At 40.6% G+C, this 26770-nt stretch overlaps 1 protein-coding gene across 2 annotated transcripts; it reads left to right on the top strand.

Annotated features, from left to right (window-relative positions):
- Positions 1 to 693: 693 nt before the first annotated feature.
- pdgfrb (platelet-derived growth factor receptor, beta polypeptide) lies at positions 694 to 26770 on the top strand. 2 transcript variants are annotated; one of them, XM_046030919.1, is made up of 23 exons: positions 695 to 1127; positions 9737 to 9811; positions 10254 to 10571; positions 10932 to 11189; positions 11445 to 11575; positions 11961 to 12117; positions 13246 to 13426; positions 14592 to 14707; positions 14906 to 15029; positions 15201 to 15412; positions 15835 to 15929; positions 16075 to 16207; positions 17386 to 17490; positions 17794 to 17904; positions 18984 to 19140; positions 19345 to 19511; positions 20004 to 20116; positions 20443 to 20565; positions 20873 to 20984; positions 21764 to 21863; positions 21953 to 22058; positions 23196 to 23488; positions 25091 to 25391. In XM_046030919.1, exons 2-23 carry the CDS (start codon positions 9763 to 9765, stop codon positions 25236 to 25238), a joined length of 3309 nt encoding a protein of 1102 aa, XP_045886875.1. In that variant the 5' UTR covers positions 695 to 1127; positions 9737 to 9762; the 3' UTR covers positions 25239 to 25391. The 2 variants fall into 2 exon arrangements, with proteins under 2 accessions (XP_045886877.1, XP_045886875.1); XM_046030921.1 differs by lacking the exon at positions 23196 to 23488 and having other exon boundaries at positions 694 to 1127; positions 25091 to 26770.

The following is a 26770-nucleotide window of genomic DNA, read 5'->3' as shown; positions in this document are numbered from 1 at the left end:
GGGGGGGGGGGGGGGGGGGGGGGGGGGGGGGGGGGGGGGGGGGGGGGGGGGGGGGGGGGGGGGGGGGGGGGGGGGGGGGGGGGGGGGGGGGGGGGATGGAGGGAGGTGTTGAGTTATTTTATGTGGGATGAATGTAAAAAGAAAGGAAAAATTTTTTTAAACAGACAAGAAGAAGCACAATGTAATAAAAATGGGTTCACTCAATCATATGTGTCATATGTGTCTAACCACTTTCACACCTGATTCTAGCAGCAGATTAGCTAAGTGAAGTTATTTTCCTTAGAAACTGAGACTTCTGTTTGTTTCCAAAGCAGGCCAACGTGAGCTCTGCCAAAACCTGTTTTTTTTTCTTCCCGCTTGGACCTCTCACTCACACTCTCACTCTTTCTCTTCCATTTTATTGTGTTTGTTGTTTTATGGAGGGGTTAGATGCGGCCCAGATTGCTGTTGCCAATAGAGACAGTCTCAGCTCACCTCCAGTTGCTCGCCACTCCATTCATAAACAAATCACTCCAGCTCGGGACCTCTCAGCATCTACCGAAGAACAACAAGCAGAGCTCGTCTGTATTTTGAAGTTTTCTCTCTCTGTTCTTTTCTCTGTCTCTGTTCATCCCTTTTTTAAAACTTCCCTCTACTGCTTGTTGCTCAACTCCCCCCTCACATTTCCCTCCCTGCTCTACTTCTCCAACTCACTCTTACTCTGGCTTCAACAGGGCCGGACCACTGACTCCCTCCTCTGTGTGAATCTGTCAGGGCAGCAGTGTCTATGTGTGTGCGCATGTCTCCACTGGGAACACTTCTTTTTAAACTTACAGCACTCTTTGGGAGCGGTAGGGCAGGCTGTTTCAGAGTGTGAGAGAGGAGAGGAGACACCCGTGGTGCTGTGATTTGACTAAACAAACAGCGAGGGCTCAGAGCAGTACCTCCTCCAGCGGGCTCCTGGGACAGCAGAGATTAACCTCAGACTCTGAGGATCTGAGGGATCTATACATCTGAGGCAGCATCTCCTGTAGAGAGAACCAGCTGGAAATCTCTCCTCTGATTTCAGAAGGAGGAGACCGACTGCTGGCCGGCAACCTCCTCGGACAGAGAGGGAAGACTTGTCTGTTTCCAGGATCAGTCTGAAGGTAAGGAGTCTTACTTCTCTGTCAGGAATTTTACTTTTAGTCATGGCTGCTTGGCAGCTGTTGGCAGAAATGAAGATGTATTGTACAAAGGGGTGAAAATTCACTGTGACAGATTTAATTATATAGCTGTCTATCACAGAGAGGATGCATCTCATCTTTACAACACTGGATTGTTGGATCATATGACTTCCTGTGATTTAAAATGGCAAAGTAATCCGATTTAATACCAGAAGACAAGAAAAATCTGGTTGTAACACTTTTTGTTGTTGTGTGATGTTGTTGCTAGTTTGTGAGAATGTGTCTATGTTGGTGGTATTTGTCACCCCCATACTTAAATGTGTACACACCAGGACTTTCAATGTGAAAGAACGTGAGCAAGCCTGTTCAAACATCAACATGGTGATGGCTCGCATCTCTGTACACAGACACCTTTTCACTCTTCACATTTTAACAATGTTTGTCCTCTCACCGCGAGGGTACGTTTGACAAGGTATCCCAGGGTCACACACACTAGGCTTTACAGCACAGGCTGTTTGTATGTGCTCTACTTTGTGCTTCACCGCTAAAGGGCTTGTTTATACATCCCTCTTCGGTCACCCTGAGTGAACTGACGGTCCTCACAGCTAAACCATCAGTCTCTTTCCTCCCCTGTGAATGGCCCTAAGAGAATCAATCTTCTCTGCATAGCTACATGGAGAAGCTCATTGAAAAGCAGCGGCGGTGCAGTGATATCAGACCTGGCATCAGTCACCGTCACCAGCATCCTCTGTAACTGTGGATGGATCTCCTTTTAGTGATAACACACGCCAGCTTGAATGTATAACTTAATACCTTGGTCAACCTTTTTAAATGTAAACCCCTCACAAAGCTGTGATTCGGTCTCGCCTGAGGTACGCACAGTGGAGCAGACATAAACAATCTGTTGAATCATCTCTGCAGATTCATCACAGAGGGTTTTAGTACCTGGAATGAGTTACATTATAGCAATGTGAGCTATTTCATGGCTGACACACATGTGACATGCATGTCTCTTCACTCTAATCCGCCATATGTTTTGCACCTGAAAGCCTTCCCACTTCCCTGTTATGTGCGGCTGTTTAGTTGTTTGGTTGGTTAACTGCACATCTTCTGTACACTGATGACCTTTTTGATATGGGGGGGCATCTGAATTAGCACAAGTTGTAAACAATGTTGGCATGTGTTTTGTGTCTGCTGCTCTCCTCCTCTACAGTTAGGAGTGTCCTTTTGAAGTCTTGATCTGCTCTGTGGATATTTTGGTCCAGGCATTGTCTCGTACTGTTGTTGCAGATGAGCTGTTGGCAAATTGCATGCATTTCATACTTTTACCATCAACAGTATTAGACAGTATTGCATTCATATCATAGTTCAGCTGGATGTCTCTTGCTAAACGTTTCACAGCAATTTAAAAACAGTAAAGATACTCATACTATAAAGATACAAATCTTTATAGCTTGGATTTGTAAAACATAGTGAAGTTTCATTTGCCTCCCGACCAGTGGGGATTTCTCTCCCTGTGCGTCAGGCTGCTGGTATGTGTTGCAGCACAGCTCTTCTCCCTGGCCCCCCAATGCAGCACGGCCCAGTCGGCTCCATTCCCCTGGCCCAGACCTAATCCTTCGTCATCAGCTGTTTCCTGGCTCTCTGGGCTCACCGCATACCAGCCGCTGCGAGAAAATGTGCTTCACATTATGACCATGCAGAAAACATGCCAGGGGTCTGATTCGGCTCACATGTGCCGATATGTAACAGTTTGAGCTCAGCAGAAAGTTTTGCACATTGATCCCATTCTGTCCTCTTGTGATTTATCCTCCGTGACCTGAACGCACAGCTGCTCAGCAATTGTGCCCTGAAAACCAGTGTGACGTTGTTTAGATCCGGATGAAGTTTTGAGTTTTGAAAGTAATGTAGAGCACTCCGACATCTCATCACATGATTATTCTTACACTTGCTCAGTTCATCTTGTTTTATATTTAAATCTAGCAGACTCTGACTTGCTGGTGGTCGCTTACTTGAACTGGCTGATTCATAAGTCATCATGCTTACTTTTGAACTGAGCTTTTGTTTCATGTCCTTCTATAGGTCACTGTTTCCTTAATGCTGTACTTTATTTGAGTCAAATAGCTTTAATGAAGAGCACTAAGTGGTGCTGCGATACAGCATCCTGTACGGCTGCCCGTCCATCTGGCCTCCCCCCCCTCGTTCCCTTCTTCTCTCCCTCCCACCCACTCACGCAGAGCTGACAGACAGCTGCATCTCATCTGCAATAAGAGAGCACTCTTACAGGATGACTCCTGGAGGAAATGTTTCTTTTTGAGTTAATACCACACTTTCTGAAGGAAATCAGCCTTAAAATGCAAAGAAAGGCGTAATTTTCAAACACATAAGAGATAAGCTGTCCAAAATTTAAGTATAATTTTTAATGCAAGGCTGTTTTTACACTGTGGTATTACTACCTTTACTCAAGTAAAGGTTGTGTCTTCTTCCACCCCTGTATGGGTATAACATCAGAAAGAAATCACAATATCCTTTCTGAATGTACTGCAGAACAAAAATACAGATTTTCAGGAAGTTTTAGATTCTTTTAAAGCGCGACTCTGGAGTTTGTGCTGTCCTCAGTCCAACAAAAACATGCTGGTGATTGGTGATACAGTGCAGTGGAGGACAAAGGAAAACCATCTGCTGCTTTTATAAGATAAGAATATTCCACACAGTGGAAAATGGAGACTTTTTTTGATGTCTCTTGGTTTGTCTACTCATGCATAGAAAGAGATACCCCAAAGAGCTATTCCAAGATTGTTTTGCCATAATTGTCAAAATTGACACATAAAATCAAAATTTGCCAGCAAATTGCATAAGTAGTATAAATGATCACCCCAAATTGATGCTTCTCTGTCACTCTTTCTCTTTTTTTTTACTCCACATCCTTTCAACATTATTGCATATAGGGAAGTGAGTGGAATTTAAAGGCAGTCAGGCCTAATTGTATTCAGCTGTTTCTGTTTCTCTTTGAGGTGGGCGTGGGTGTGTAAGAGTGGAGGGACTGCAAGTGTGTGTAGGCGTCCTCCATTTCTCACCGGGCTGGGTGGGGGACTCGTGTTCGAGGGACGGCCGGTGTGCAGGATAAATGATGGTAACGGCGTGCAGACGGTGGGGAGGTCTCAGAAGAAAAACGTAGGTGGATGTGATGCTGCTTATGCTAGCAAATATATCTGATATCCCTGTATTCCCTGTGAGCACAAACAGTTTGAATTGGCTGGGACTGGGACAAAGCACACACACAAAATTACAGCCTAACTGGTAGTAAGCCAAAGATTAACTGCCCAAGAAAATGAGAAAAATTTACATGACTTCAGTGACAACAGCTGCTTTAGTTTTTGAAATCTTAAACATTTTCCTTTCATTTAGGCTCCCAAATGAGTAGAAAATCAGATCATTAAACTGATATCAAACACTAGCCACATCTAAGTCTACAATTCTGCAACTATCAGTTTTACCCAGAAGCCCTTTACATCCCCCACCGCCACTACAAAACAGCATTTACAACTCTGTTTGAAAGGGAGCAAACCAAAATCCGCAGTTTCCCAAACATGTGTTGCCTCAGCATGAGTACAGAGCCACTTTGGTTTCTGAGGCAAGACCACTCGCAGTCACTGTATCCTAATGCTGAACTGAATAAAACCAGAGGGAGATTTTTTGAGAATGACCAGAATCAGATAAAGAAAACTTGAGATGGCTATAGTGCTGCTTCAAGCTCTAAAATTACAGGATGCAAGCTGTTTTTTGGCTGATACAGAGGTTTTCAAAGCCCCGTGTCCAGCTGTGTAACAGCAACTTCTTGTTGGGGCTCAGTCTACTGTAAGGGAGCCAAGTCCCCAACTATTACTAAACTTTAAGACCTCTTTTGAGCCTCAATTTGTACTGCATACTCACATACTCAGCATTTGTCCAAACTATTACGACAGACACGTTTCTGGATTGTAGAAAATGTGGGGCATTTCTACGATGGTGATTTGTATATTTCCATTGACTGAGACTGTCAGAAGTGAGAGCATCAGAGGTTTTCATTTAGCTACTACAATCAATATCTTTATATTAACAATAGATCAAATGACAATGTGTAATGGAAAACCACAGAGAATTATCACCTTACTATGAAGCTCCCCTAAGGTCTTACAGAGCATTTAAGGCTCCAACACAGTCTCCATAAGCAAACAGCACACTTAAGCATTGCCTGCTCTCAGTACCTCACATATTCCGACAGCATGCTGATGACATGTGTGCTATCGCAGCTGAAACCGCCTTATAGTCATGAGTCTGCAGTTGGTAACGTACAGTATGTGTATTGTGTCACGTTGGGGGACAGTGAGGCCACCTGGGGTGGGAGCAGTGCATCTTGGGTCTGTCCAAGGCACATGACACGCTGGGTCATTTTTTTCCTACAGAGCTCTCCCAAGTCCTGCTGTTCAGAGATATGTCGAGAAAACATGACATCCTTCCACAAAGGAAAAAAAGACGAATATGAGGTGTTCATTTATTCAGCTATTCTCGCCACATGATTTAGTACATGTCCTAATAAAGTGTTAAATGTCAGTGATAGTTCATTGTCAGTCTTATCTGAGCTATAATTGTTTGCATTGGAGTGAAGTGGCCGTGAAATTGGAGATGTTTGTTTTGCAGATCACAGCTTCCTGTACACTTCAGCGAGTAAACATCACTGTGATGTAAGACTGTATGCGCTCCCTCTGCTGTCCCACTCTGTGCTTTGATGTAGTGTTTCCTATAAATTGTGTTTTGTGTGTCTGCGTGCCCCGCGACCCTGTACGCAGGATAAGCGGTTGACGATGGATGGATGGGTGGATGGATGTCTGCGTGCTCCCTTTGCTGTCTGTTCCACTGTCTGGTGTTGTGTCCAGTATCACTGCGGTGTGTCAGTGGTTTTTCATGCTTTGTCATTGGTCTAATTGCTCTGTTTTTGTATGTTGATTGTTTTTTTCTGTTTGTTTTTTTCTCCTTCTTTGCTCTTTGTACTTGTTTTTCCACATTTCTGATTGTGAGTTTACATCTTTTCTGTGCAGCTTGTTATTTAAGGCAGTTGTTTCTCTTTGTAGAAGTTTCGTTTTGTGCAGTTTGTCCTCTTCTCATTGTGGCGTGTCTCCAGGAGTATTTGGTTAGTGGTTGTGGTGCTCTGCTGTGTCATTGATGCATCACTGCCTCACACCCACACAAGGCCAGAAAATTTCCCCATGCAGGAAGTGAGAGCTCTCCAGCTGCACTTTGGGAGGTTTTTTGGACATCTTTCTCTCTTTTGTTACACATTACAATTTGCCCCCTCCTTTTTTTAAGTGAAACCTTTCCCCCCTTGGGACACACTCAAGCAAACAGTTGACTGCAAATGTGGTTCGCAAAGCAGTTCCCACCTCATCCAGGACTGCTTCATCACTGCCAGATGTTTAAATAAAACACGCAGCTATGGTATATATAGATAATCCCAGAAGTGGGGATTACAGGCAGCTGTGGGGCAGTGCGTGGGCTGCCTGCATCCCGCTGAGGTCCATTTTAGCATTCTTCCTCATTAGCTGGTGACACTTTGAGTGTAGCAGGGTTGTTTATGAAAACTAGGGAAGGGTCAATCAGCCACCAAATTCCCAGCATCTGTGGGAAAACTCATACAGTGGGATAACAGTTTATCCATCATGGTGATTACTGTGCCATCACTTACATAAACACTGTTTTTTTTTCAGACCTCCATGATCATTGCGGGAATGGAGTATCCCATTTCAAAGATTAAAAAGACAACAATAAACATATGTGTTATACAAATGTTTTTCAGTTCCTTTCAATCATCTCTTTAAGACCCGCTACAAGACCTCATCCTCAGACTGAGAACCACTTGACTTGAGTTGACTTGTGGATATTGTGGATGTTTCTTACTGTAAATTGTCTCAAGCACCACTCTGGTGCCTCTGTGGTTCAAACAAAGAGCTACTTTGTGTTTTAGGGGTCAAACTACTACTAAGTGTTTTTATTAAGTGGGAAACAAACTCTTTGAAATGCTGCCAAACTTTCTTGGCAGATTCATTAGTGTCCTGACCCTTTTAACACTTCATAGTATTGTATGTTCCCTTTCGTGCACAGGACAGAGATGAGCACAAAAACAACTATGTTTTCAACAGTGTTTAAAACTCCCCTTAAGCGTCACATCACGCCATGACTACGACTTTGATGTTACTGTTGCATGTTCTTAAATCTTGGATTAATTTCACCATAGTGTTCAGTCTTCAGGCTCCCATTGGCCCTCTGATCCTAGTCAGCACATCCTATCTTGAGGGTCATATTCCTTCTGGAAGGTGTTCCCCACTGCCCATCAGTCAACATCAAACCTCATCGTGTTGCAGTAGCCAAACATTATTTTTCCGTCCTTTTTCAAAGACCCCAAAATTAGATGTGAACACACTGAGAGTCTTATTCAGCAAAGAATGTTTTCTGCTGTTTGATCTCAGATGTAGATTCAGATGCTGCTATAGCCCTAATGTAGCTTTTTGGCTTGTTTTAGTGAAAAAATAACATCAGCAGCCAGTCACAATAAGATTTGTTAGTCTTAATGCTGCCAAGCGACACATTCCTTTGGCGTCGCCGTGTTTGGCTGTTGTCGCTCAAAAGTCCTCATCACTGACACTGAGGTTAGTGCTACTCCTAAGTGCTGATGTATGGCTTCCTCAGTGGACAGTCCCTCGCTGCTGGCTGCTGGGGCCCCCAGGGATAAGGTGACCCCCCGCTCCCGCCGTCACGACCAGCAGGGTCCCAAGTGTATCAGTGGTCCTGGGAAAGTTTAAGAGAAGTACTGTGGGAACATGAACTGTACACAGACACGAGTGACAAAAAGGAAAAGGGGGGAGAGATCTGTTCGTAAGGGGGGGTGGGTTTGAGTGTAATGCAGCAAGTGCCTGTGTGTGTGTTTTAGCACATGTAGCATGCATTATGTACCACTAAGAATGTGTGCATTTCCGCATATGTATGAACTACAACACAAGGGGGAAAAAAGTTTCTCTCTCTGTCTCTTGCTCTCTGTCAGTCTCTCCTTTGCCCCTTTTTATTAGAACCAGGAGGCCGGGAGGAAATGGACCAGTCATGTTTTTTGAGCAACTCAAGAGGTTTTCGTTTTGGGAGCGGAAGTGCCTAAGGCAGTAAATCTAGAGAGACAACGTGTATCTGGTTTAAGTAACTGCCTTCTTCTACCTCACCACCATTCCCAAACTGATTAAATCCTTTATCTCCTCTATATGAAAATATAGCCATTAAAAGAAATCTGTAACTTTGATACACTTTCATAGATACAGCGTTGAGGTGGTGTTGCCAGAAATGTTCAAATGATAAATAAAAATTTTCAGATAAGTTGGAGAGGTGTAATCTAAACACGTGTTCTATTACATAATACATGAAGATAGTCCAGGTTCTTAAAATAGAGATTGTAAAATTGGATTGCACTATCAAGTAAAAATGTTCAATGGGGTAAGATTTCTCAAGATGCATTTCACAATTTTTCCACTGACTCCCCCCCTTCTCTTCCTCCTCCACCCTCGCTCTTCCCAAGCCTCGCTCTTCCGCCCTCTCCCTCTTTCCCACCCTCTTGCGTACAGGCCTGTGATCCATCCTTAACTGTTTCCAGACGTCTGTGTGCTGCTGGCCCTAACCCCCATCCAAAACATAATAACAAACCTTTCCTCCGCTACTCAATCTGCCGTCTTACTTTGCAGTGAAACTGGCTAACAGTAGTTAATGCTGAGGATGGCACACTAAGCATTAGTCTGCATTGGCACACTCAGTATTAGTCACCCTCTAGCTCTTAAATGTATTCTAGGATATTGATATCATGTTTGTGTACAACATGATATCCCATTAGTATTGCAAAATCCTTAGTGTGCTCCTGTGTCAGCAGCTTATGTGAATGCCCTCATTTTTACTTTTGTTTACACCAGAACCAATTAATGGCTCAGCACGGCTCTAGAATAGCTTGGACGCAGCATTGTTGCCAGTGAGTGTGTTGCAAAACTGCACACAGTGACCCGTTTGTTAGTGGGCAGAATGCTGGTGAACCTGGAACAAAAAGAGCCAGACATTGTCGCTCTGTCCTGGTGCAGCGAGGCATCAAATACCTCCAGAGTGCGCTGCATCTGCACCTCAGACTGTGTGTGCTGGCCAGAAACCATTCAAGAAAGCAGCTTGATAACAAACTAAATACTTTTTGTGTGTTTCCTTTAGTATGAGTAGACCATAATTTTTATTTTCTTTGTTTGTGAATTTATGTCCATTCTTGGTTAACCTGACCCGCTGGAACTCATGAGGATTCAGTCCATCATGATATGAAGCTTTATGGAGTGATGTTAATTGGTGTGGTGCTGTATTTAAATTGAATGAACTAAAAAACTAAAACTACATTTACCTGCTGTTTTGTTAATTTCTGAATTTTATTAAATGTTTTGTGGACAGAATGATCTGTATCTAATATTGTCACAAATATTGGCTGAGGCAATGTTGTTGAGGCCAAGTTAAGTTTAATCAGAGTTGTTATCCCTTCTGTTTGTTTGCAGAACTGAGCGCATTGAAGGCTTCCACCATGAGGAGGGTGACGGCATCCACGCTCCATCTGACAGTCACCGTTACTGGTGAGGACTCAATTTCGCTAAACACAAAAAAAGACACAGCTGTTTTTGCAGGAAACCGAAGAGCATGATGCCAAGCGTAGGTGGACTATTTTATGTCATGCTTACCGAGAGGAGCGGTCATTTCAAAAGGTTTAATTAAGTGTATATACAGTAATGATGTCAATAGGGTATCTTTTTGTATTATTTATTAGCTGCAGCCTGTAAGGTAACACAATGCCTTGTTGTCAACTGATGCATTCAGCCTGACCTCTGTCACTTTAAATACATCTGTCACTGACTGAGGCATCATTATCCTCCCACTTATCCACTCCAGGCAACTCATATCCTTCATCATTTCGAGATAGAACAGGATCTGGCATGTATTGTTGATTTAACCTTTGACCCCTTGCACCCTTCTCTTTGACCGCCAACCTGACCTTTTCCCTTGCTTTACCAACTGTAGCTCTCCTGTATTTCTGCACTGAGTTGTGGTGCCTGGAGCTCTCACCTGATGACAAAGAGCTCGTCCTGGCTGAGGGCTCTTCCCTCAACCTCACCTGCTCTGGCTCAGAGGAGACCACCTGGGTGTTCAAGAGGGACGATGTGTCAATCCTCCAAGTGGAACAAGTTCAAAATGGTGGTCAGAACTACAAAATCATGCAAAGCAGCGTCACTTCCAGTATTTTGACCCTGTGGAACTTGAGCTGGAAGCACACAGGGGTGTATCAGTGTATCGATCGACTCACTGGAGAAACTAAGGAGGTAGCTATTTTTGTCCCAGGTGAGGTCTGGTTTGTTCTCCTATAATTTAACTGTTTAGTGTCATAACGGCTATCTCATTCATAAAGCAGCAACAAAAAATTGTGCTCACATCGGTAAAGTAACAAAATAAAAAAACACAGAAAATTCAGTATGCATACTAAAAAACTGCTGAAAACATACAGATTTTTGGGTGTGCTGTTAATGCACATTATTGTCCAACAATGCAATGCACAACTGCACGAAGATCTTGGAAAACAGAAAAATAAGTATTAGATAATTTGAAAAAAAAATTTGTATAGAAAAATGTTTTGTTGGTATGTCATACGGAACTGTATAATTGATCCACAATTAAACAAATGAGTCCTCTTTCTGCCTGCAGACCCTGATGTATGGTTCATAGAGAGCTCCCATGGCATGGTGACGAAGACCAGTGAGGAAAGCACCGTCCCCTGCGTGGTCACCAATCCCAACATCATTGTCACCCTGTATGAGAGGGACACCGATCAGCCCATCAAGGGGCTTTATGTTCCTAGCGAGGGGTACAAAGCACAGCTGGAGGACAGAACCTACGTGTGTCGTGGAGAGCTGAACGGGGAGGTGAAAGAGTCTCAGGGCTTCTGCGTCGTCAGCATTTTCGGTAGGTGTTCAGGTTAAAGAGTTTGGCTTGAACAAACAGAAGTTTCTGTTTGCTGAGATGAAACTACAGAAGCCAGTTGCTAAGTTCAGTTCTGACTTGTACTGATGAGATAAAAATATATTAATTTCAGGGTTTATATCTGTTCAATTATGTGATTGATTAGCAGTGAAGGAGACTTTTCTATATATTGTTTTGATGAATCACATTATCACCACCTCTTCCTCCTCTCCCTCATCCTCTCCCTTCCCATCTCAGTCCCAGAGGCCATCGACGCCTACATCAATGCGTCTAAGACCGTCCTGAAGCAGGGTGAACCGCTGACAGTAAACTGCACAGTGCACGGAGTGGAGCTAGTTTATTTTTCCTGGAATATGCCCAACAGCGAGGTGAGTAGGAGTGGAGCAGAACAAGCGCTTTTGTTCCGCTTTCCCTCTGTGATCACTCTCAGGCCTCATGACTGAGCCCAGATAGAGACACACCTCAATTTTATCCCTCTGTGTCAGTTCTTCTCATAACATGTGGTGTTGATATTTTAACACTTGGTTCTTCTTAAGTTCTGGATCATTATGAAGATGAAGAAGACTATCTCCAGAGAGAAGTTTAGCTTTGTTGACTGATTCTGATATTTTTTCTTGTTTCTTAAGGAGGCAGCTTTACCTAATTTTTTATGGGTGATTCTGTCATGTGATAGCAGATAGCAATAGCACATATACACCATGATGATAAAATGTCACATCCTCATCATTTGCCTCTCCCTTCATGGTTGTTCAGGTCAAGCCGCTGACAGACGTCCTGTCCCCAACAAGCATGCGCTCCTACCTGATCTACCCTCATGCCACGGTGGCCCACAGCGGAGGCTACGACTGCCATGTCCTCGAGAGTGTCCAAGACCAGACTGCCTCTGCCAGCGTCAACATCACTGTGCTCGGTTAGAGTAACCCACACACACACACTTTCACACAACCAGAACTAAAACAAACTGATGCTGGACAGATTATTATTGTGTTTTACTGACAGAGAGAAGACTGCTTATTATGTAAACGTTTGCAAGTCAAGGTGAGCGAGGTGCTTCTTTTAAAGGAAATTAAGTCTTTTATTTATTTCTGTTCAAAGTGTGAAATAAACCATTGTCATGGTGTGGATGCCCTGAGTGGTACCTTGAAAAACAGAGCTTCAAACCAGGAGCTACAGCAACTCTATATTTAGACTTTTGGGAATAAACTCATGCAGTTACACAAGAAATATTTGTGTAACTGAGTTTTGACTTCAATTATTACCATACAGTAAGTCCAGCATGTATAGATATGTGATCTTGCAAGCAGCAACTTGAGAGCCAATAAAAGCAGGGTTCATCACACTGAATTTTTTCTTTCTCATTCCCTCTTGACAGTCACTGCTTATTCTATCTGCAGCGAGGTGTGTTATGTTTATAAAATCCTTGAATAACTTGAACCGCCATGCTCCATGGAGACCAGGACAGTTTAGTAGGGCTTTCTGGACATCTCAGTGGAAAAGACAGATAGTGTCTGACCACAGACATTCAGCAAGGAACAGCAGAAGCATATTATACCGTCTCTAGCCTCCTGTTCAGTGAACTAACATAAATATAACCAATTATATATATTTTTATATATATATATAGCATATTTTAGCTAATTGTTTAGTTTTTTCCGGCCTTCCAGAATTTAACAGCTAAAGAGCCAAACAGTTTTTCTCAGGAGTTGGTGGAGAACAAAACAGAGCTTAAAGAAAGCGAATAATATACATAAACAAATGAATGCTAATGTTGCTAAGTGTCTTGTACATGTGTAAATGTTTGCAATTGTTTGCTAACAAGTTTGAAATATCAAATTTAAATATGATTATTTGTCAGTTCCCGCAATTACAAAAATTGTTATTGAATTAAGACTTGCATCAAGACACCTAGCAAGAATAAGTGTATGAATGCATGGTTAATATAAGACACATTTACTTAAAGACATAAGATACATTTTGTGCAGAAGATCAAGTATATGACATTTCACATTATGTTGCTGATATCACTTTTTTTCTACAGAGCGAGGCTTCGTAGTTGTGACTCCTGCTCAGCAACAAAACATTTCAGCCAAGCTGCAAGAGAACGTGGAGCTCAGGGTGAAAATTGAAGCCTACCCTCCCCCTCAGGTCCACTGGAGCAAAGATGGCACCACCATCAAGGGGGACAAAACCATCACAACCAGACAAGAGCATGAAATTGGGTAAGACATCCAACTAGACTCTTCAGCTGTTCTTTAACCTTAAAAATGCCTTACATACCATAAAGTAATATACTTTTGATACATTTAAAGACCGTGTTAGGGTGACCGCCTCCAGAGGCGTCCAGCTCTTGTCAGTCATCACCAGATAAGGCCTCCGCAGAGAGAAACACAATACTCTCTAGAGGGCAGTACTCCATCATTCATCACACAGGAGCCATAAACACAAGATACCTGTCACAACTCACACATCTCTTTCAGAAAAAAAACCCCCAAACAATGTTTTAATTGCAGGAGCATGATTTCACATTTTTTTGGCAACATGCATGTTGTGAAATATCATCTGTGTGCTCAATTGAAACATGGAGAAACACCACCAAGCGCACAAATAAAAAAGAAAGAAAAATACCTGATATGACTATATTTTTTATAGTTAACTTTAGCACATAATGACAACCACATTGTCCAGGCACTCCCATGCACCCGACCAGTCAGTAAACACATCATATCAACAAAACAAACTATAAAAAAATATATGATTACACAGTTAATAGGGAAAAACTCATAGATACAAAGATAATAAACAAATAAATCTCCAGTCCACTGTATTGTGAGTTCATGGTAGCCGGTCATCAGCAGACAATATTGTTTATTATGAAGCGTTTTAAGCTGTGGTCAGAAGAGGGGTTTCCTCTTAAAGAGCTCTTAACCCCTAAAAAGGAAGATTTTCAGCTTTGCAGATGAGAACAGCCAAACATTTCCTTTTAAGACAGCCCATATTCTTTTATGATGTATTCTCCCTCCGTATTTTTGATCCAATTGTGTAAAATGCAATTGAAAGCTTATTAGGAAGTTTATATTGTGATGAGGGGAGATGTCTTAGTTGGAGGGTAAACCTAAAAGGAAAAGGCCGGGGTGCTTATTTTCCTAAACATCCCATTGAGTTCTCTGGAAATAAATCTTGAAATGAGTTTGCATTCCCTGTGGAAATACGTCCCCTTACTTTATATGGTTCTTAATGCATAGAGACAAAGACCACAATTAATTTTGTGTCTGATGAAAAGCATGACATGCAGCCTGTAGAGAATATATATTGGAGGAAAAGAGCAGTGAAGAGTCAAATTTTATTCATTTTTCTCACCTTTTGTCCATACATCTTCTACCTCAGGTATGTAACTATTCTCACTTTGGTGAGGGTAAGGACGGAACAGAAGGGCCTCTACACCGTCCTTGTTACAAATGGAGATGACACAAAGGAAGTGACATTTGACCTGGAGGTCCATGGTAAGAGGCTATTTTAAGAAACTTAAAATCATCACAGTATACAGGGTGCTCTTGTTGACGTTTAGTTCTTAACCCACAGGCCTGGATATGAAGCACAGACAATTTAAAAGTAATGTTTTTGCATATGAAAATCAAGGACATACTTTCTTTGTATCCAAGTTAGTAATGAGTTATGGTTGCTGCACCTCCTGTGTGTAGTTCCCTCTCAGATTAAAGACCTGACTGACCAGCACCTCCCTGGGAAGAGACACTTAGTGACCTGTGTAGCTGAGGGGGTCCCAACCCCGACCGTACAGTGGTACAGCTGTGACAGCATGCTCAAGTAAGTCACACCACCACCCATTCATCACTGAACTGTCACACAATGAACACTAGGGGGCTGACCATTCACAGAAATTTATTTGACTTACTTGTGCATCGACTTTGATTCCTTTTGACTCTGCACTGCAGCAACTTAAGTGTTTCCACCCACTGATCTCACGTCCTGCTGCAGGTGCAGCAACCAGACAGCTTTGTGGCAGCCGCTGATACCAGAACCGGAGGTGCTGAGCATCCAGACCAACGTCAGCTACAGTGAGACTCGTAAAATAAGCCAGGTGCAGAGCCAGGTGACCTTCCACAAGCCCCAGCAGGTCACAGTTCGCTGTGAGACCAGCAACCAAGCAGGACTCATCGACAGAAGAGACGTCAAACTGGTGTCCAGCAGTAGGTGTCTGTGAAGAATCCAAATTTAGTGTTTTTTATATTTCAGTGTCACTTGTGCCATGTCCATGTTTACTCTTTTAACTGTGTAAATTAACAGTATATCACTTTACTAAACTACTACTACTAAACAAACTCATGGGGGTCTAGAAAAAAACAACAAGATTTATGTTTGAAAAGTTTATATTTTACAGACACAGAACACCAAACAGTTAGACAGGACAAGATTTGTCTGTTTGTACTTAAGCTATAAATATAGGGGGTCTAAGGATAGATGGTGTTGTTGTACAGATTGTAAAGCCCCTGGAGATAAAATTGTGGTTTGTGATATCAGGCTATATAAATGAAATTAAGACAACTTGGTTAAATATTCCCAACCTTAACTTCATCCAGGCTAATGCTCTGCGTCATTTTTCCTGTTGCAGCACTGTTCTCCCAGGTGGCAGTGTTGGCTGCTGTTCTGGCCTTAGTGGCCATCATCATCATGTCTATCATCATCCTCATCGCTGTATGGAGGAAGGTGAGAAACAAAGTAACAAATTCACCAATCAGAGAGTTGCTCTTCACACGTCATGTGGAAATACAAAGTATGGTGCTTTTTTTGGTGCTTCTGTTTTCATGTGTGTTTCTTTGTGTGTGTTTTTTTTCTTTCTCTGTGTTCTCAGAAACCTCGCTATGAGATCAGATGGAAGGTGATAGAGTCTGTGAGCCAGGATGGACATGAGTACATCTATGTGGACCCCATCCACCTGCCCTACAACCTGGCCTGGGAAATGCCACGAGACAACCTGGTGCTGGGTGAGTCCTCAGGCAAACAGGGACAGGAGAGAAAACTGATGCTGATATGGGGCCTGTGAAGCCCGAAGAGACACTTGATGCGTACAAATGGACTTGCCTTGACTTTGATGTGCTGCCATTGTATACATTTCACCAAGTCAAAAATAAAGCCAGTTTGAGGTGTAAATAAAAAAACATATACATTTCAAATACTTTCTTGTAATTTCAAATACTGAGGCTCAGGTAATAAAGTAAAGTAATAGGTCTTTAAAAATATACATAATTAAAGGTATATAAATCTAGATTAATAATAATGAATACTTAAAGCAAATTAAAAGTGGTAATTTATTTTAATTCACTATTTGGTTTCCTTTTGGCAACTTTCTTATTATTTACATGGCACCCTGCATTTGTATGCATGAAATAGATGAATATAAATATATATATATATAATATATTATTATATATTATATTATTTATGTATTAAATTACTGTTAAAAATGTAATAATTTTAGTTACTGCTTTGGTTAATTTGTATTTAATTTGACACATTTATGATTGCTTATTGAATTATTATTCCTTTATTGTTTATATTGCTTATTTTTATTGCTCTTGGCCCTCCTGTGTTGTGGAGCTAAAAAAGAAATGTGTTGCAGTTTTTCTGTTGCACTTAAAAATGTGTCCATTGCACTAGTTAATATCCGACTAAACAGACTTTTTGTGAATGGTCTGCTTGTTGCTCAGCCAAGACCAAACAAGTGAGTATGTAACTATCACCAGGTGACTTTAGTGCTGTGGGTGGTTTGGGTCGTCTGGGCAAAGTCGAGGCTAGAATACAAGCGAGAATATAAGTGAGGTTTGTTAAACTTGTCTTCTTGGCCGTAATCCCACCCCGTTTTTAAAGCGCTTTTGTTTTTGATGATGTGTTGGTGGTAGTCAGCTGCTCCTTACAAACAGGAAGCTTCCCAAGCTTACTCAGACCTTCCATGGCTAGACCTCTGCTCATGAAAGTAATCTGGACCATCTGTTAAAAACCTCCTCAAGCAAGTTTCTAATCTCACTGTCCAAGGAATAACAAGATACCAAAGAGGTTTGTTCACATTAAAATTTAAATGAAAAGAGAGGTTCTCCCTTCCTTTTCAGGTCTACCATGTGCTTCGTTCACACTCTGTCCCACTGAGACTTTCTTTGTGTTTCAGGTCGCACTCTTGGATCAGGAGCTTTTGGCAGGGTGGTCGAGGCAACCGCGTATGGTCTCACTCATTCCCAGTCCAGCACAAAAGTGGCCGTGAAAATGCTGAAATGTAAGACATATAATATAAAAACACTGCAGTAAGCCATGTGCGAGTCACTTTCAAGTCCCCTGCGTATAGCTGTCAAATATTGTGACAGCAGAGCCATATTCCTGCGAGCTCAGAGAGAGCAGCAGCCTGCTGAGCTTTTGTTTGGTTGCCAGCCTGGTTCGAGTTTCAGCCAACGGGTCATTGAGCAGTTTGGCAAGGATGCAATGTGTTCTGATCTCAGTATGTTTTGTTCACCCTGTTCTCACACCTAGCTACCTCTTTTTTTCTCTCTCTCTCTCTCCCTCCCTCTCTCTCTCCATCCAGCTACAGCCAGGAGGAGTGAGACTCAGGCTCTGATGTCAGAGTTGAAGATCATGAGTCACCTGGGTCCTCATCTCAACATTGTGAACTTGCTAGGAGCTTGCACCAAACATGGTGAGCCTCCTTTGTGAACCAGTGCTATGCTAGTTTAGGCATTAACAGCACCTGATCAGTGGTGTGCATTTTCTTCATGGGAAACTTAAAGGGAACCGCCAACCAAACCTTTCTTTGCAAAGGCAACATGTGGGGGTTCATAGATATTGGTTGCTTGTCTCCCTTCTTTGTCTGTGAACTCACAAAACACATTTTCCATTAAAATGTTCTCTAAAGGAAAAAATGCTATGACACATCAATACCCTTTTAAGGAAGAAAATGCAACTTGTGACCTCCCGCTGAGGTTCATCTCTGTCCAATCTGTCCCGTGACTAATGAGATGAGTACTTGAATCAACAGAATGTTGCCAAATTTTTTTCTTTAACAACAACAAAAAAAAGTATATAGTACTTTTTCAGAATTTTATAGATTTTCATTTACTTTACACAAAATAGTGGTAGTTGATTTTGTTGAAAAAAGCTCATAGTCTGTATTCTATATGATCAGTTCATGATGTAAATAGATACAATTACATTTTACATGTGATAAAAATGCGCACGTTTTTCTTAATTTCATTGAGCAAGAGATAGCTGCTGATGCACACCTATGTATGATTTAAACCATTTATTATTTGTTTATTTATTAATCACAGTTATGTAATAATGTAGTCAGTTTCAGCAGCAAAACACATAATGTTTACTTCAATCATGCATAGTTTAAAAATTCACAAATAATAGCTTTTTTAAAGGAAATTATTGACATATTTTCTACAAAGACAAAAAAATGCATTGCCTTAATAATATTGAAATAAATAATTTATATATGAACATGTCATAAATATTATTGAATAACTTACCTTATACAATATTATTCAAGTGTATAAAATTAATTATTGAGTAATTAATTATCGAGTAATAAATAAAAATCATGAAATTAATGTTATTATAAAGGACTCCCATTTAACTAACTTAAGTTAGCTTAATAAATGACTTTTTGTGTATATTTGTGTGAAAAGTAAGGGTGCCCGGCCTATAGTGAAATTAATGTTTATTAGTGTCCCATATCCCAAATTTTCCAACTTTTCTTCTTCCGCCAATCAGGCCCTCTCTATCTGGTGACTGAGTACTGTCGCTACGGTGACCTGGTGGATTATCTGCACAGGAACAAGCACACCCTCCTGCAGTACTACGCTGAGAAGAACCAAGACGATGGCTGTCTCATCTCTAGAGGAAGCACCCCACTCAGCCAGAGGAAAGGGTGAGATGAACAAACAAAATGCACAAAATCCCTGCACAAAGGAGCATTGTGTGTAATATAATATAACGGGGGGTTCCTTAATTGAAATTTCTGCTGTCACATACCAAGAGATGTAACGTTTGATATGATGAGGAACCACGAATAAAGGTGTATTTAGGTCAGTTTAGTACATTGCATCTTTTCATGCTTCATGTATCCCACCAGCTATGTGTCCTTTGGAAGTGAGAGCGATGGAGGATACATGGACATGAGTAAAGATGAGCCCTCCATCTACGTACCCATGCAGGAGCAGATAGACAGCATAAAGTACGCTGACATCCAGCCCTCCCCATACGAGTCTCCCTACCAGCAGGACATCTATCAGGAACAAGGTTTGATTTGAGCCCATGTGTGTGTCTGTGTTGATGTTGTAAGACTGTAGACTCTCCAGTTGACAATAATTCATTTTCCAGAGTTGTAAATGAAAACAAGTGTGACGAATTCAGCACACTGATCACAGGAAACAAAGCAGAATGAGATAGCAGTACAGTATGAGGCGAGACCAACCGTGTATGTCTGCTGTCCAGCTGTATGATCTGTAAAAAGTGCTATTTTTAACACAAACTTGAAATAGTGCAATTCATGAACACATTAATTGTTTCAGACTCATAAATCAAGGAATGCAATTTGCTTAGGGATCAAAGACTGGAGAGAATATATGGACAAATGTCACAGCATATGAAGGGCATGAGCTTCATCTCAGCCCATGCAGTCACAGGACAGCTGGAGTTTCCCCAAACGACAAGACAATGTCTTCATTCTTGAGACGCTCCTCACCTTCTCTTCTTCTTACGTTTGTCGTCTCACCTTGTAATCGTGTTCAGGTGGCGGCGGATTGGAACTGGCCATCGGTGACTCTCCCACTCTCACCTATGACGATCTTTTGGGCTTCAGCTACCAAGTAGCAAAGGGGATGGAGTTCCTCGCCTCTAAGAATGTAAGATATTATGAATAGTTGTTTAAATGTAAATGAACAGTTTCACATTTTGGGAAATAATTAACTTTCTGACTGAGATTTAGAAGAGAAGATCAATACCACTCATGCCTGTACTCCGAATAGGAGTAGAATAGGAGTTAGCTTAGCATAGCATAGAGACTGGAAACAAGGGGAAAAAGGCAAACCTGGCTTGGTCTGACAATAACAAAAGCCACCTACCAGCACCTCTAAAGCTCACTAATTAACACTTTAAATATTGTTTGTTTAATCTGCATAAAACCTGAAGTGTAAAAACAGCTATTTTATTTCATTTTATTCCACCACAGTGTGTCCATCGTGACCTTGCTGCCAGGAATGTGTTGATCTGTGAAGGCAAACTGGTGAAGATCTGTGACTTTGGCCTGGCCAGAGACATCATGCATGATTCCAACTACATCTCTAAAGGCAGCGTAAGTGGCGAAATCATTGCACAGAACATCTATAAAAAAACAAACAGAACCTATACACCTGAAAGGCATTTTTAATTTTTGACATCTGGCTCTTGTTCCTATTTAGTTTGCATACACTTGAATGTACATGTACATTTGCATGCATTACATGAAAGTAATGTAATGGATATTATTTACCAAAATGAAATAGCAGTCATCTAAATAACATACTGCAAATAAGGTCCTAAGAGACTCTTTTAACCCGGTTGAAGGTGTGATGTTTCAAAATAGCTCTTCACATGGAGTGTTTTTGTTTTCTTTCGTTCAGACCTTCCTTCCCCTGAAGTGGATGGCACCAGAAAGTATTTTCCATAATTTGTACACCACCCTGAGCGACGTGTGGTCATACGGCATTCTTCTTTGGGAGATTTTCACACTGGGTCAGTCCAAACACACATATAAAACTGGGACACACATAAAAGGGATTTATCTTTATTTGCAAATGGGTCATACTGTTACCAGTTTTAGCTGTTTAACTCATCGTTAAATCTTGCAGTCACACTAACAATCCTGGAAAAACAGGTTTCTCAGTGTCCAAAATGGCAGCAAATGTTGTGTGTATGTGCAAATCGATGGCAAACTTCAAATTTCAAGCCTGATTGCAAGTACATACAAGTTTGTTTGAAGGTTCATATGAGGTCTTAATCTTTATAGGCACAGTCAAGCTTTAAAATCATCATTTCCTTGCTCAGGGTATTGTGAGTTGTTTGTTCTTCTTTTTTCTCTCTCAAAACCCTCTTCCCACGATTTTATGAAACAACTATGAAAACAAAGGAGACAGTTTATTGCATACACAGCATAAGCTCGAGTGGTGGAAAACAAACTCACAATCCAGGCTCTGTAAGAGATAACCAAAGATTCTCTGTGCTTCCCAGTCTGAATCTGACATTCATTAGACTTTTCACATTAATTTTCCTTATGTGGATCAAAATAACTACTTATTTGCACAAGAAATGTGATTCAGTGTGTTTTTCTCAGAAAATACATGACATTAATTTCACATGTCAAATGTCTGGTAGGTTAACAAAATGTCTTGCTGATTAGGACATATTTTAGAGTGTGCATGACTTCAGATTTATGGTTTGTTCTTGTTTAATTTAGATCAAGTTTAGCTTTCTAGCCTGTGCATGACTTCTGTTATTGGAAATGCTTTCTGCAGGAGGAACCCCTTACCCTGATTTGCCCATGAACGAGTTGTTCTACAGCGCTTTGAAGAGAGGCTATCGAATGGCAAAACCCGCCCATGCCTCTGATGAAGTGTGAGTCCCACTGTAATCTTGACATTCATGTCACCTCTACAGAGAGAACTTTACTGAAATTAATTCATTTGATGTTGTTTATATTGCAGCTATGAGATCATGAAAAAGTGCTGGGACGAGAAGTTCGAGAAGAGGCCCGATTTCTCCTTTCTGGTCCACAGTGTGGGGAATATGCTGACAGACAGCTATAAAAAGGTACTTTATTTAATAAATTTGTATTCATTTATTTATTGATGCTGCATTAAACAGTGAGCTTGGACCCTATACCACAAATCCCTGATCTGCAAGTCTTATTTTATTCTTGGGTGAGGTTATCTACGAGTTCATTAATTCATCTGCTCACAGTCAGCCTGTCTGCCCCCTAGTGGCTGCTTGGTAATAATTTAGCTGCTGAACCATGTATATATGTCTGTCACATTAACTCAGTACAGTTTTGAGGTACCTGTACGTTACTTTGCAGGTTCAGATATTTCATACAAAACATATAATCAAATAAGATAAAAAGCATTTTTATGGATTAAACTTCTCGACAGGGAAGCTCCACTATAAATATATCCTTTATAAACGCTAGTAGCTTCACCTAAAAATGCTTCTTGCACATTAATGCATTAGTAATAATAATCCAATATTATGATTTAAGTAATAGTATAATACTACATAACAAGTACTTTTACTTTTTCATCAATACTTTAGGTATATTTTGCTGATAATTATTGTAAAAGTAAAAACTCTAATGTTTTTGCTTTTAAGAGAATATTTTTACTGTTGTACTACTGCTTATACATAAATAAAGGATCTAAGCACTTATTCCACTTTTGCTTGATGCTGCTTGCCTATGACACTGTTGTTAGATAACAAGCTTTTAGTTTTTCATAATGTTTAAATATAGTAAAGTTATGTAGCTACAGTCCAGTATACACAACGCAGATGTATACATGTTAAAAAATACAAATCAATAAAAACATATGTAAATCTGGGAATTTGGGTACAGATATGTTGGACAAAGTTCACTTTCAAAAATTAAAAAAGGCAACACTAGATAATGTACAATTAGGTATACAAACATTTTTTTGCTTTTCTGTTGCATTGATAAAGATAAATCCACTCAGTAAATGACTGTGCAGGTTCAGTTCTGAAAACAGTTACACATAATACACATAATAGAAACACTGTCCTCCACTTTCATTCCTCTCTGGTTCTTAAAGTAGCTGTGATGTAAAATCTTTGGTGCTCAGTGTCTCATATCTTCACTCAGCAAACTGAAGCTCCCAAACTGTTGATTAATTGATCCCTCGTTGCTCAAATAATCAAACTATTGTCTCCTGACAACAGAGATACAACCAAGTCAATGACAACTTCCTGAAGAGCGACCACCCGGCAGTCGCCCGCACCAAACCCAGACTCTCCTCACCTTTTCCAATTGCTAACCCAGCATTTGGCTCCCCATACCCCGTCACCCTCTACGTCCCCCCGGACCCCTACAACCAGAGCCCGAGCCCCGGAGAATTCCGACAAGAGGCGGATACACAAGAAATCATAACTTCATACAACGAATACATCATTCCCATCCCAGATCCCAAGCCGGAGGACATTTTCACTGACGTGCCGTCAGGAAGCCCTGCAAGGTATAGAACCGCTGAAGAAGATGCTGCAGATGTGTGCCAAATGCTGGGGTTGCAAGAAAGATGAGGATGTATTTATTTAACAAGATCTGAGTTTTTTTTCCACCACACACCCACTCATCCAGATGTTGAGCTGGAGACAATAACTGTATTGTGGAGGCCGAATTGGAGACATGTTTTTATAGCCTATATAAACATGCAGCCAAGCAAAGTTGGCTTAAAAAGCCAAATAAATGTTTGACCATACAACATCCAGATACATTTACACATCTAATCAAAGCTGTTCAGTATTAGTGTGTCTTAAAATACCCATTGATGGGTTTGGGAGTGATAGCACATTCCAACTCTGTGTTTTGAGTTTTGGCAGTGGGGCAAGTCTTTTGTTGACATTTGGCTCATAGATTGTACCTTTAAGATTGTGGTTTGGGTTAGAGGTCTTTGGCCTCCTTATTAGACAAATAACAGACACACTGTTGGTCCAGATCCACAGACTGATGTCAGTGAGGATCTCATGGACACATCAGGCAGCATCTTAAAACAAAATAAGAAACCTCCACTATGTGTGCCAATCAGTCATTCAACAGACATCCTTCACATTTTCTTTAAACAATGTAAAGTTATTGCCAGAGCTGAAACAATTAATTAATAATCAGATTGACAGAAAGTTAATCAGCAGTTATTTTGGTAATCGACTAAACATTCTTTGGTTTCATCATCCTAAAGGATGATATAACCAAACTATAAAATATAAGTTTGTTTTCATTAGTGCACCTGAAAATAAGAATCGTCTGCCATGTTGCACTGCCATGTTTCTACAGTAGCCCAGAACAGACAAACCACGCGCTGGGTCTGGAGTGGGCCTTTTGTGTTTCTTCTACACACTTGGAACAGGAGGGTGAGGGGAAAGGTTATTAGCCCGTTTGCAATCTGCAGAGTATGCTTGGGTTTTAGACTCACAGTCGTACAAAATAAGCAAGTTAAAGACATTTTTCCTGACATTTTATAAACCAAACAATTACTCATATAAGTGAGAAAATAATTGGCAGATTAATCGACAATGAAAATAATGAGAAAAATGCAGCCCTGTTTATGGCCTTCCAGAGGTAAAACATTTGCTTTCAGTTATATCACTTCCAGTAGGCCAACTTAAACTTAATTTTGGATGTTAGCTAGATGCTGCTTAACATCCCAACAAAGTAAGAAGTACTATCTGTGTAATTGATTACTAAGAGAAAAAACATCCAGTAAATTGATTTGTCCCAGTAATTTAGTGCATGTGTGTGTGCCAGAGGTACAAAGGGAGTACTCAACATGTCTCTATACAAGCTGCATTGGAAATACTTTTCTCTTAGAAATACTGAAAGGCCAAACGTATGAAGCAGAAGATGCATAATGTCTTTAAATGTTCTAAAAATGGATAATTAGTTTAATTTGTGAGTTAAAAATGACTTGTGGTTGCTGGAAGGGAGATGAAAAAAAAGAGGGATAATGACAGGATCAGTCCCAAGAGACATTAATAAATACTGACTATATGGTGTGTCTTTCTATGGCTCGTACATGATGGAGTGCACAGTGTGAAGTTGTGTTTTGCTTTCCTGCCCTCAGCTCTCTGGCTCTGGAGGAGGAGACGGACTCCATGTCGCAGGACACGGCCGACACTCTTCCAGAAGAGGACAGGGTGGAGGAGACCAGCGAGAGAGACGCTCTGCTGTGCTCCTCCAGGACGCCCGAGGTAGAAGACAGCTTCCTGTAGCTACATACAGAACCCTGAGAGAACAGAGCCCTTTTCTGAGATTTTTTTTTAACATGCCTGAAAAAGGGAACGTGACTAAACTAGAATGTAGCAACATTGAAACTGAGAAGGCAATCTTTGTATCTCCACTAAGCACTCAAAAAGTTTTGCCCTTCTTTGAGCTTTTGTATCGAACTTATTACCTCTGAAACTACAAAATGGTTAGAAATAATAAGCATTATGTTACGATCCAGTCATTCATAAGAAGCTTTCCATAAAATAAATACGGTACTCTCCTCACTCTCACATGGATTCAGTTTACACTAAGTAAAGATGTATTTTCCATTGTAGCCAGAGACTTGTGAGGCCTTATGAGATATGTGCTTTTTTAGTTGGACACATTTAGCCATATGTTAATTTTTGGCTGTTACTATTTTGTCCCCTCTTTAGTGTTAATGACCAGTGTGGATGTTTAGAAATGTTTAGTGGATGTTTTTACAAACAATTTTATTTGTTTTAAAAACACAAGGTAATTAACACAACAATAAAAAAAACCATAAACAAATACACACATGAAAACAAAATACTGTCCAAACAAGAACAATATTCAAATTCAGATTGGCATTGGAAACAAATATTTACATTGCCAAAACAAGTATGAAATAAAAAGAAAAATTAATATAGCATTATGTCCTAAACCACGAGCAGCCGTGGAACATCAGTTATTGGGTTCAAACTTTATGTTGCTTTTTTTTTCCTTACCTGAAGTACGAGTGGCTGTGTTCGCTGCATTATATTTGTAAAAATGTCATTCCAAGGACATGATATCCAGAGATTCTACATGCACTGTTTTACTAAGAGAGATCATTTGTTTATAGCTACATGCCACATGAAGATTTCCACTTCTTTGTTTCCTGAGAATTATATGAAATGTATATGTCATATGTGAATTTTGAATCCTTAGTCTGAGGCTTATAGTGGCTTGTTATAGTTCTGTGCCAGATTTGCACTTTATTTAGAAAAATGGGTTAGTCATAATGAGGATATAAATATACTCTCATAAAGACAGAGATAATACATATAACAAGATAATACTTAAATATGTGCCTGTAATGGTAAATCAGTTTCTGTGATGACAGGTGACTCCTACAAGTGGAAATAATAAATACAGCGTATCACTGCCTGAGCACAAGATGGCACACACGAGTGCCTTTGTATATAGACTGACAGCGTTGTCTTGCAGCTATTGTCGCTTGCCGATATGAAGGGCTACTGTACTCAAGGAACCTAGATAGCCGTATGCGTACATGTAAATATTATGCTTTTAGTCTTCTGTTTCATTCGATAACATTCACTTACACAGTGTTTCAACTTTCAATACTTAGTCCATTTAAAACAACACATAGTAATATTCTGTAGCAATTTTAAATGCACAAGATCACTGTATCACAAGCTATGGTACCAAAGCTTTTCTTAACGTTTACAAATGTATTTTTTATATGTGCCATTTTATATGTTGTAAATGTGACAATAAATGTGTATTATCATAGTAA

Source organism: Micropterus dolomieu, linkage group LG19, assembly GCF_021292245.1.
Source record: "Micropterus dolomieu isolate WLL.071019.BEF.003 ecotype Adirondacks linkage group LG19, ASM2129224v1, whole genome shotgun sequence".
NCBI lineage: Eukaryota > Metazoa > Chordata > Actinopteri > Centrarchiformes > Centrarchidae > Micropterus > Micropterus dolomieu.
The sequence above is the reverse complement of the archived record's forward strand: the minus strand, read 5'-3'. Positions and strand labels throughout refer to the sequence as shown.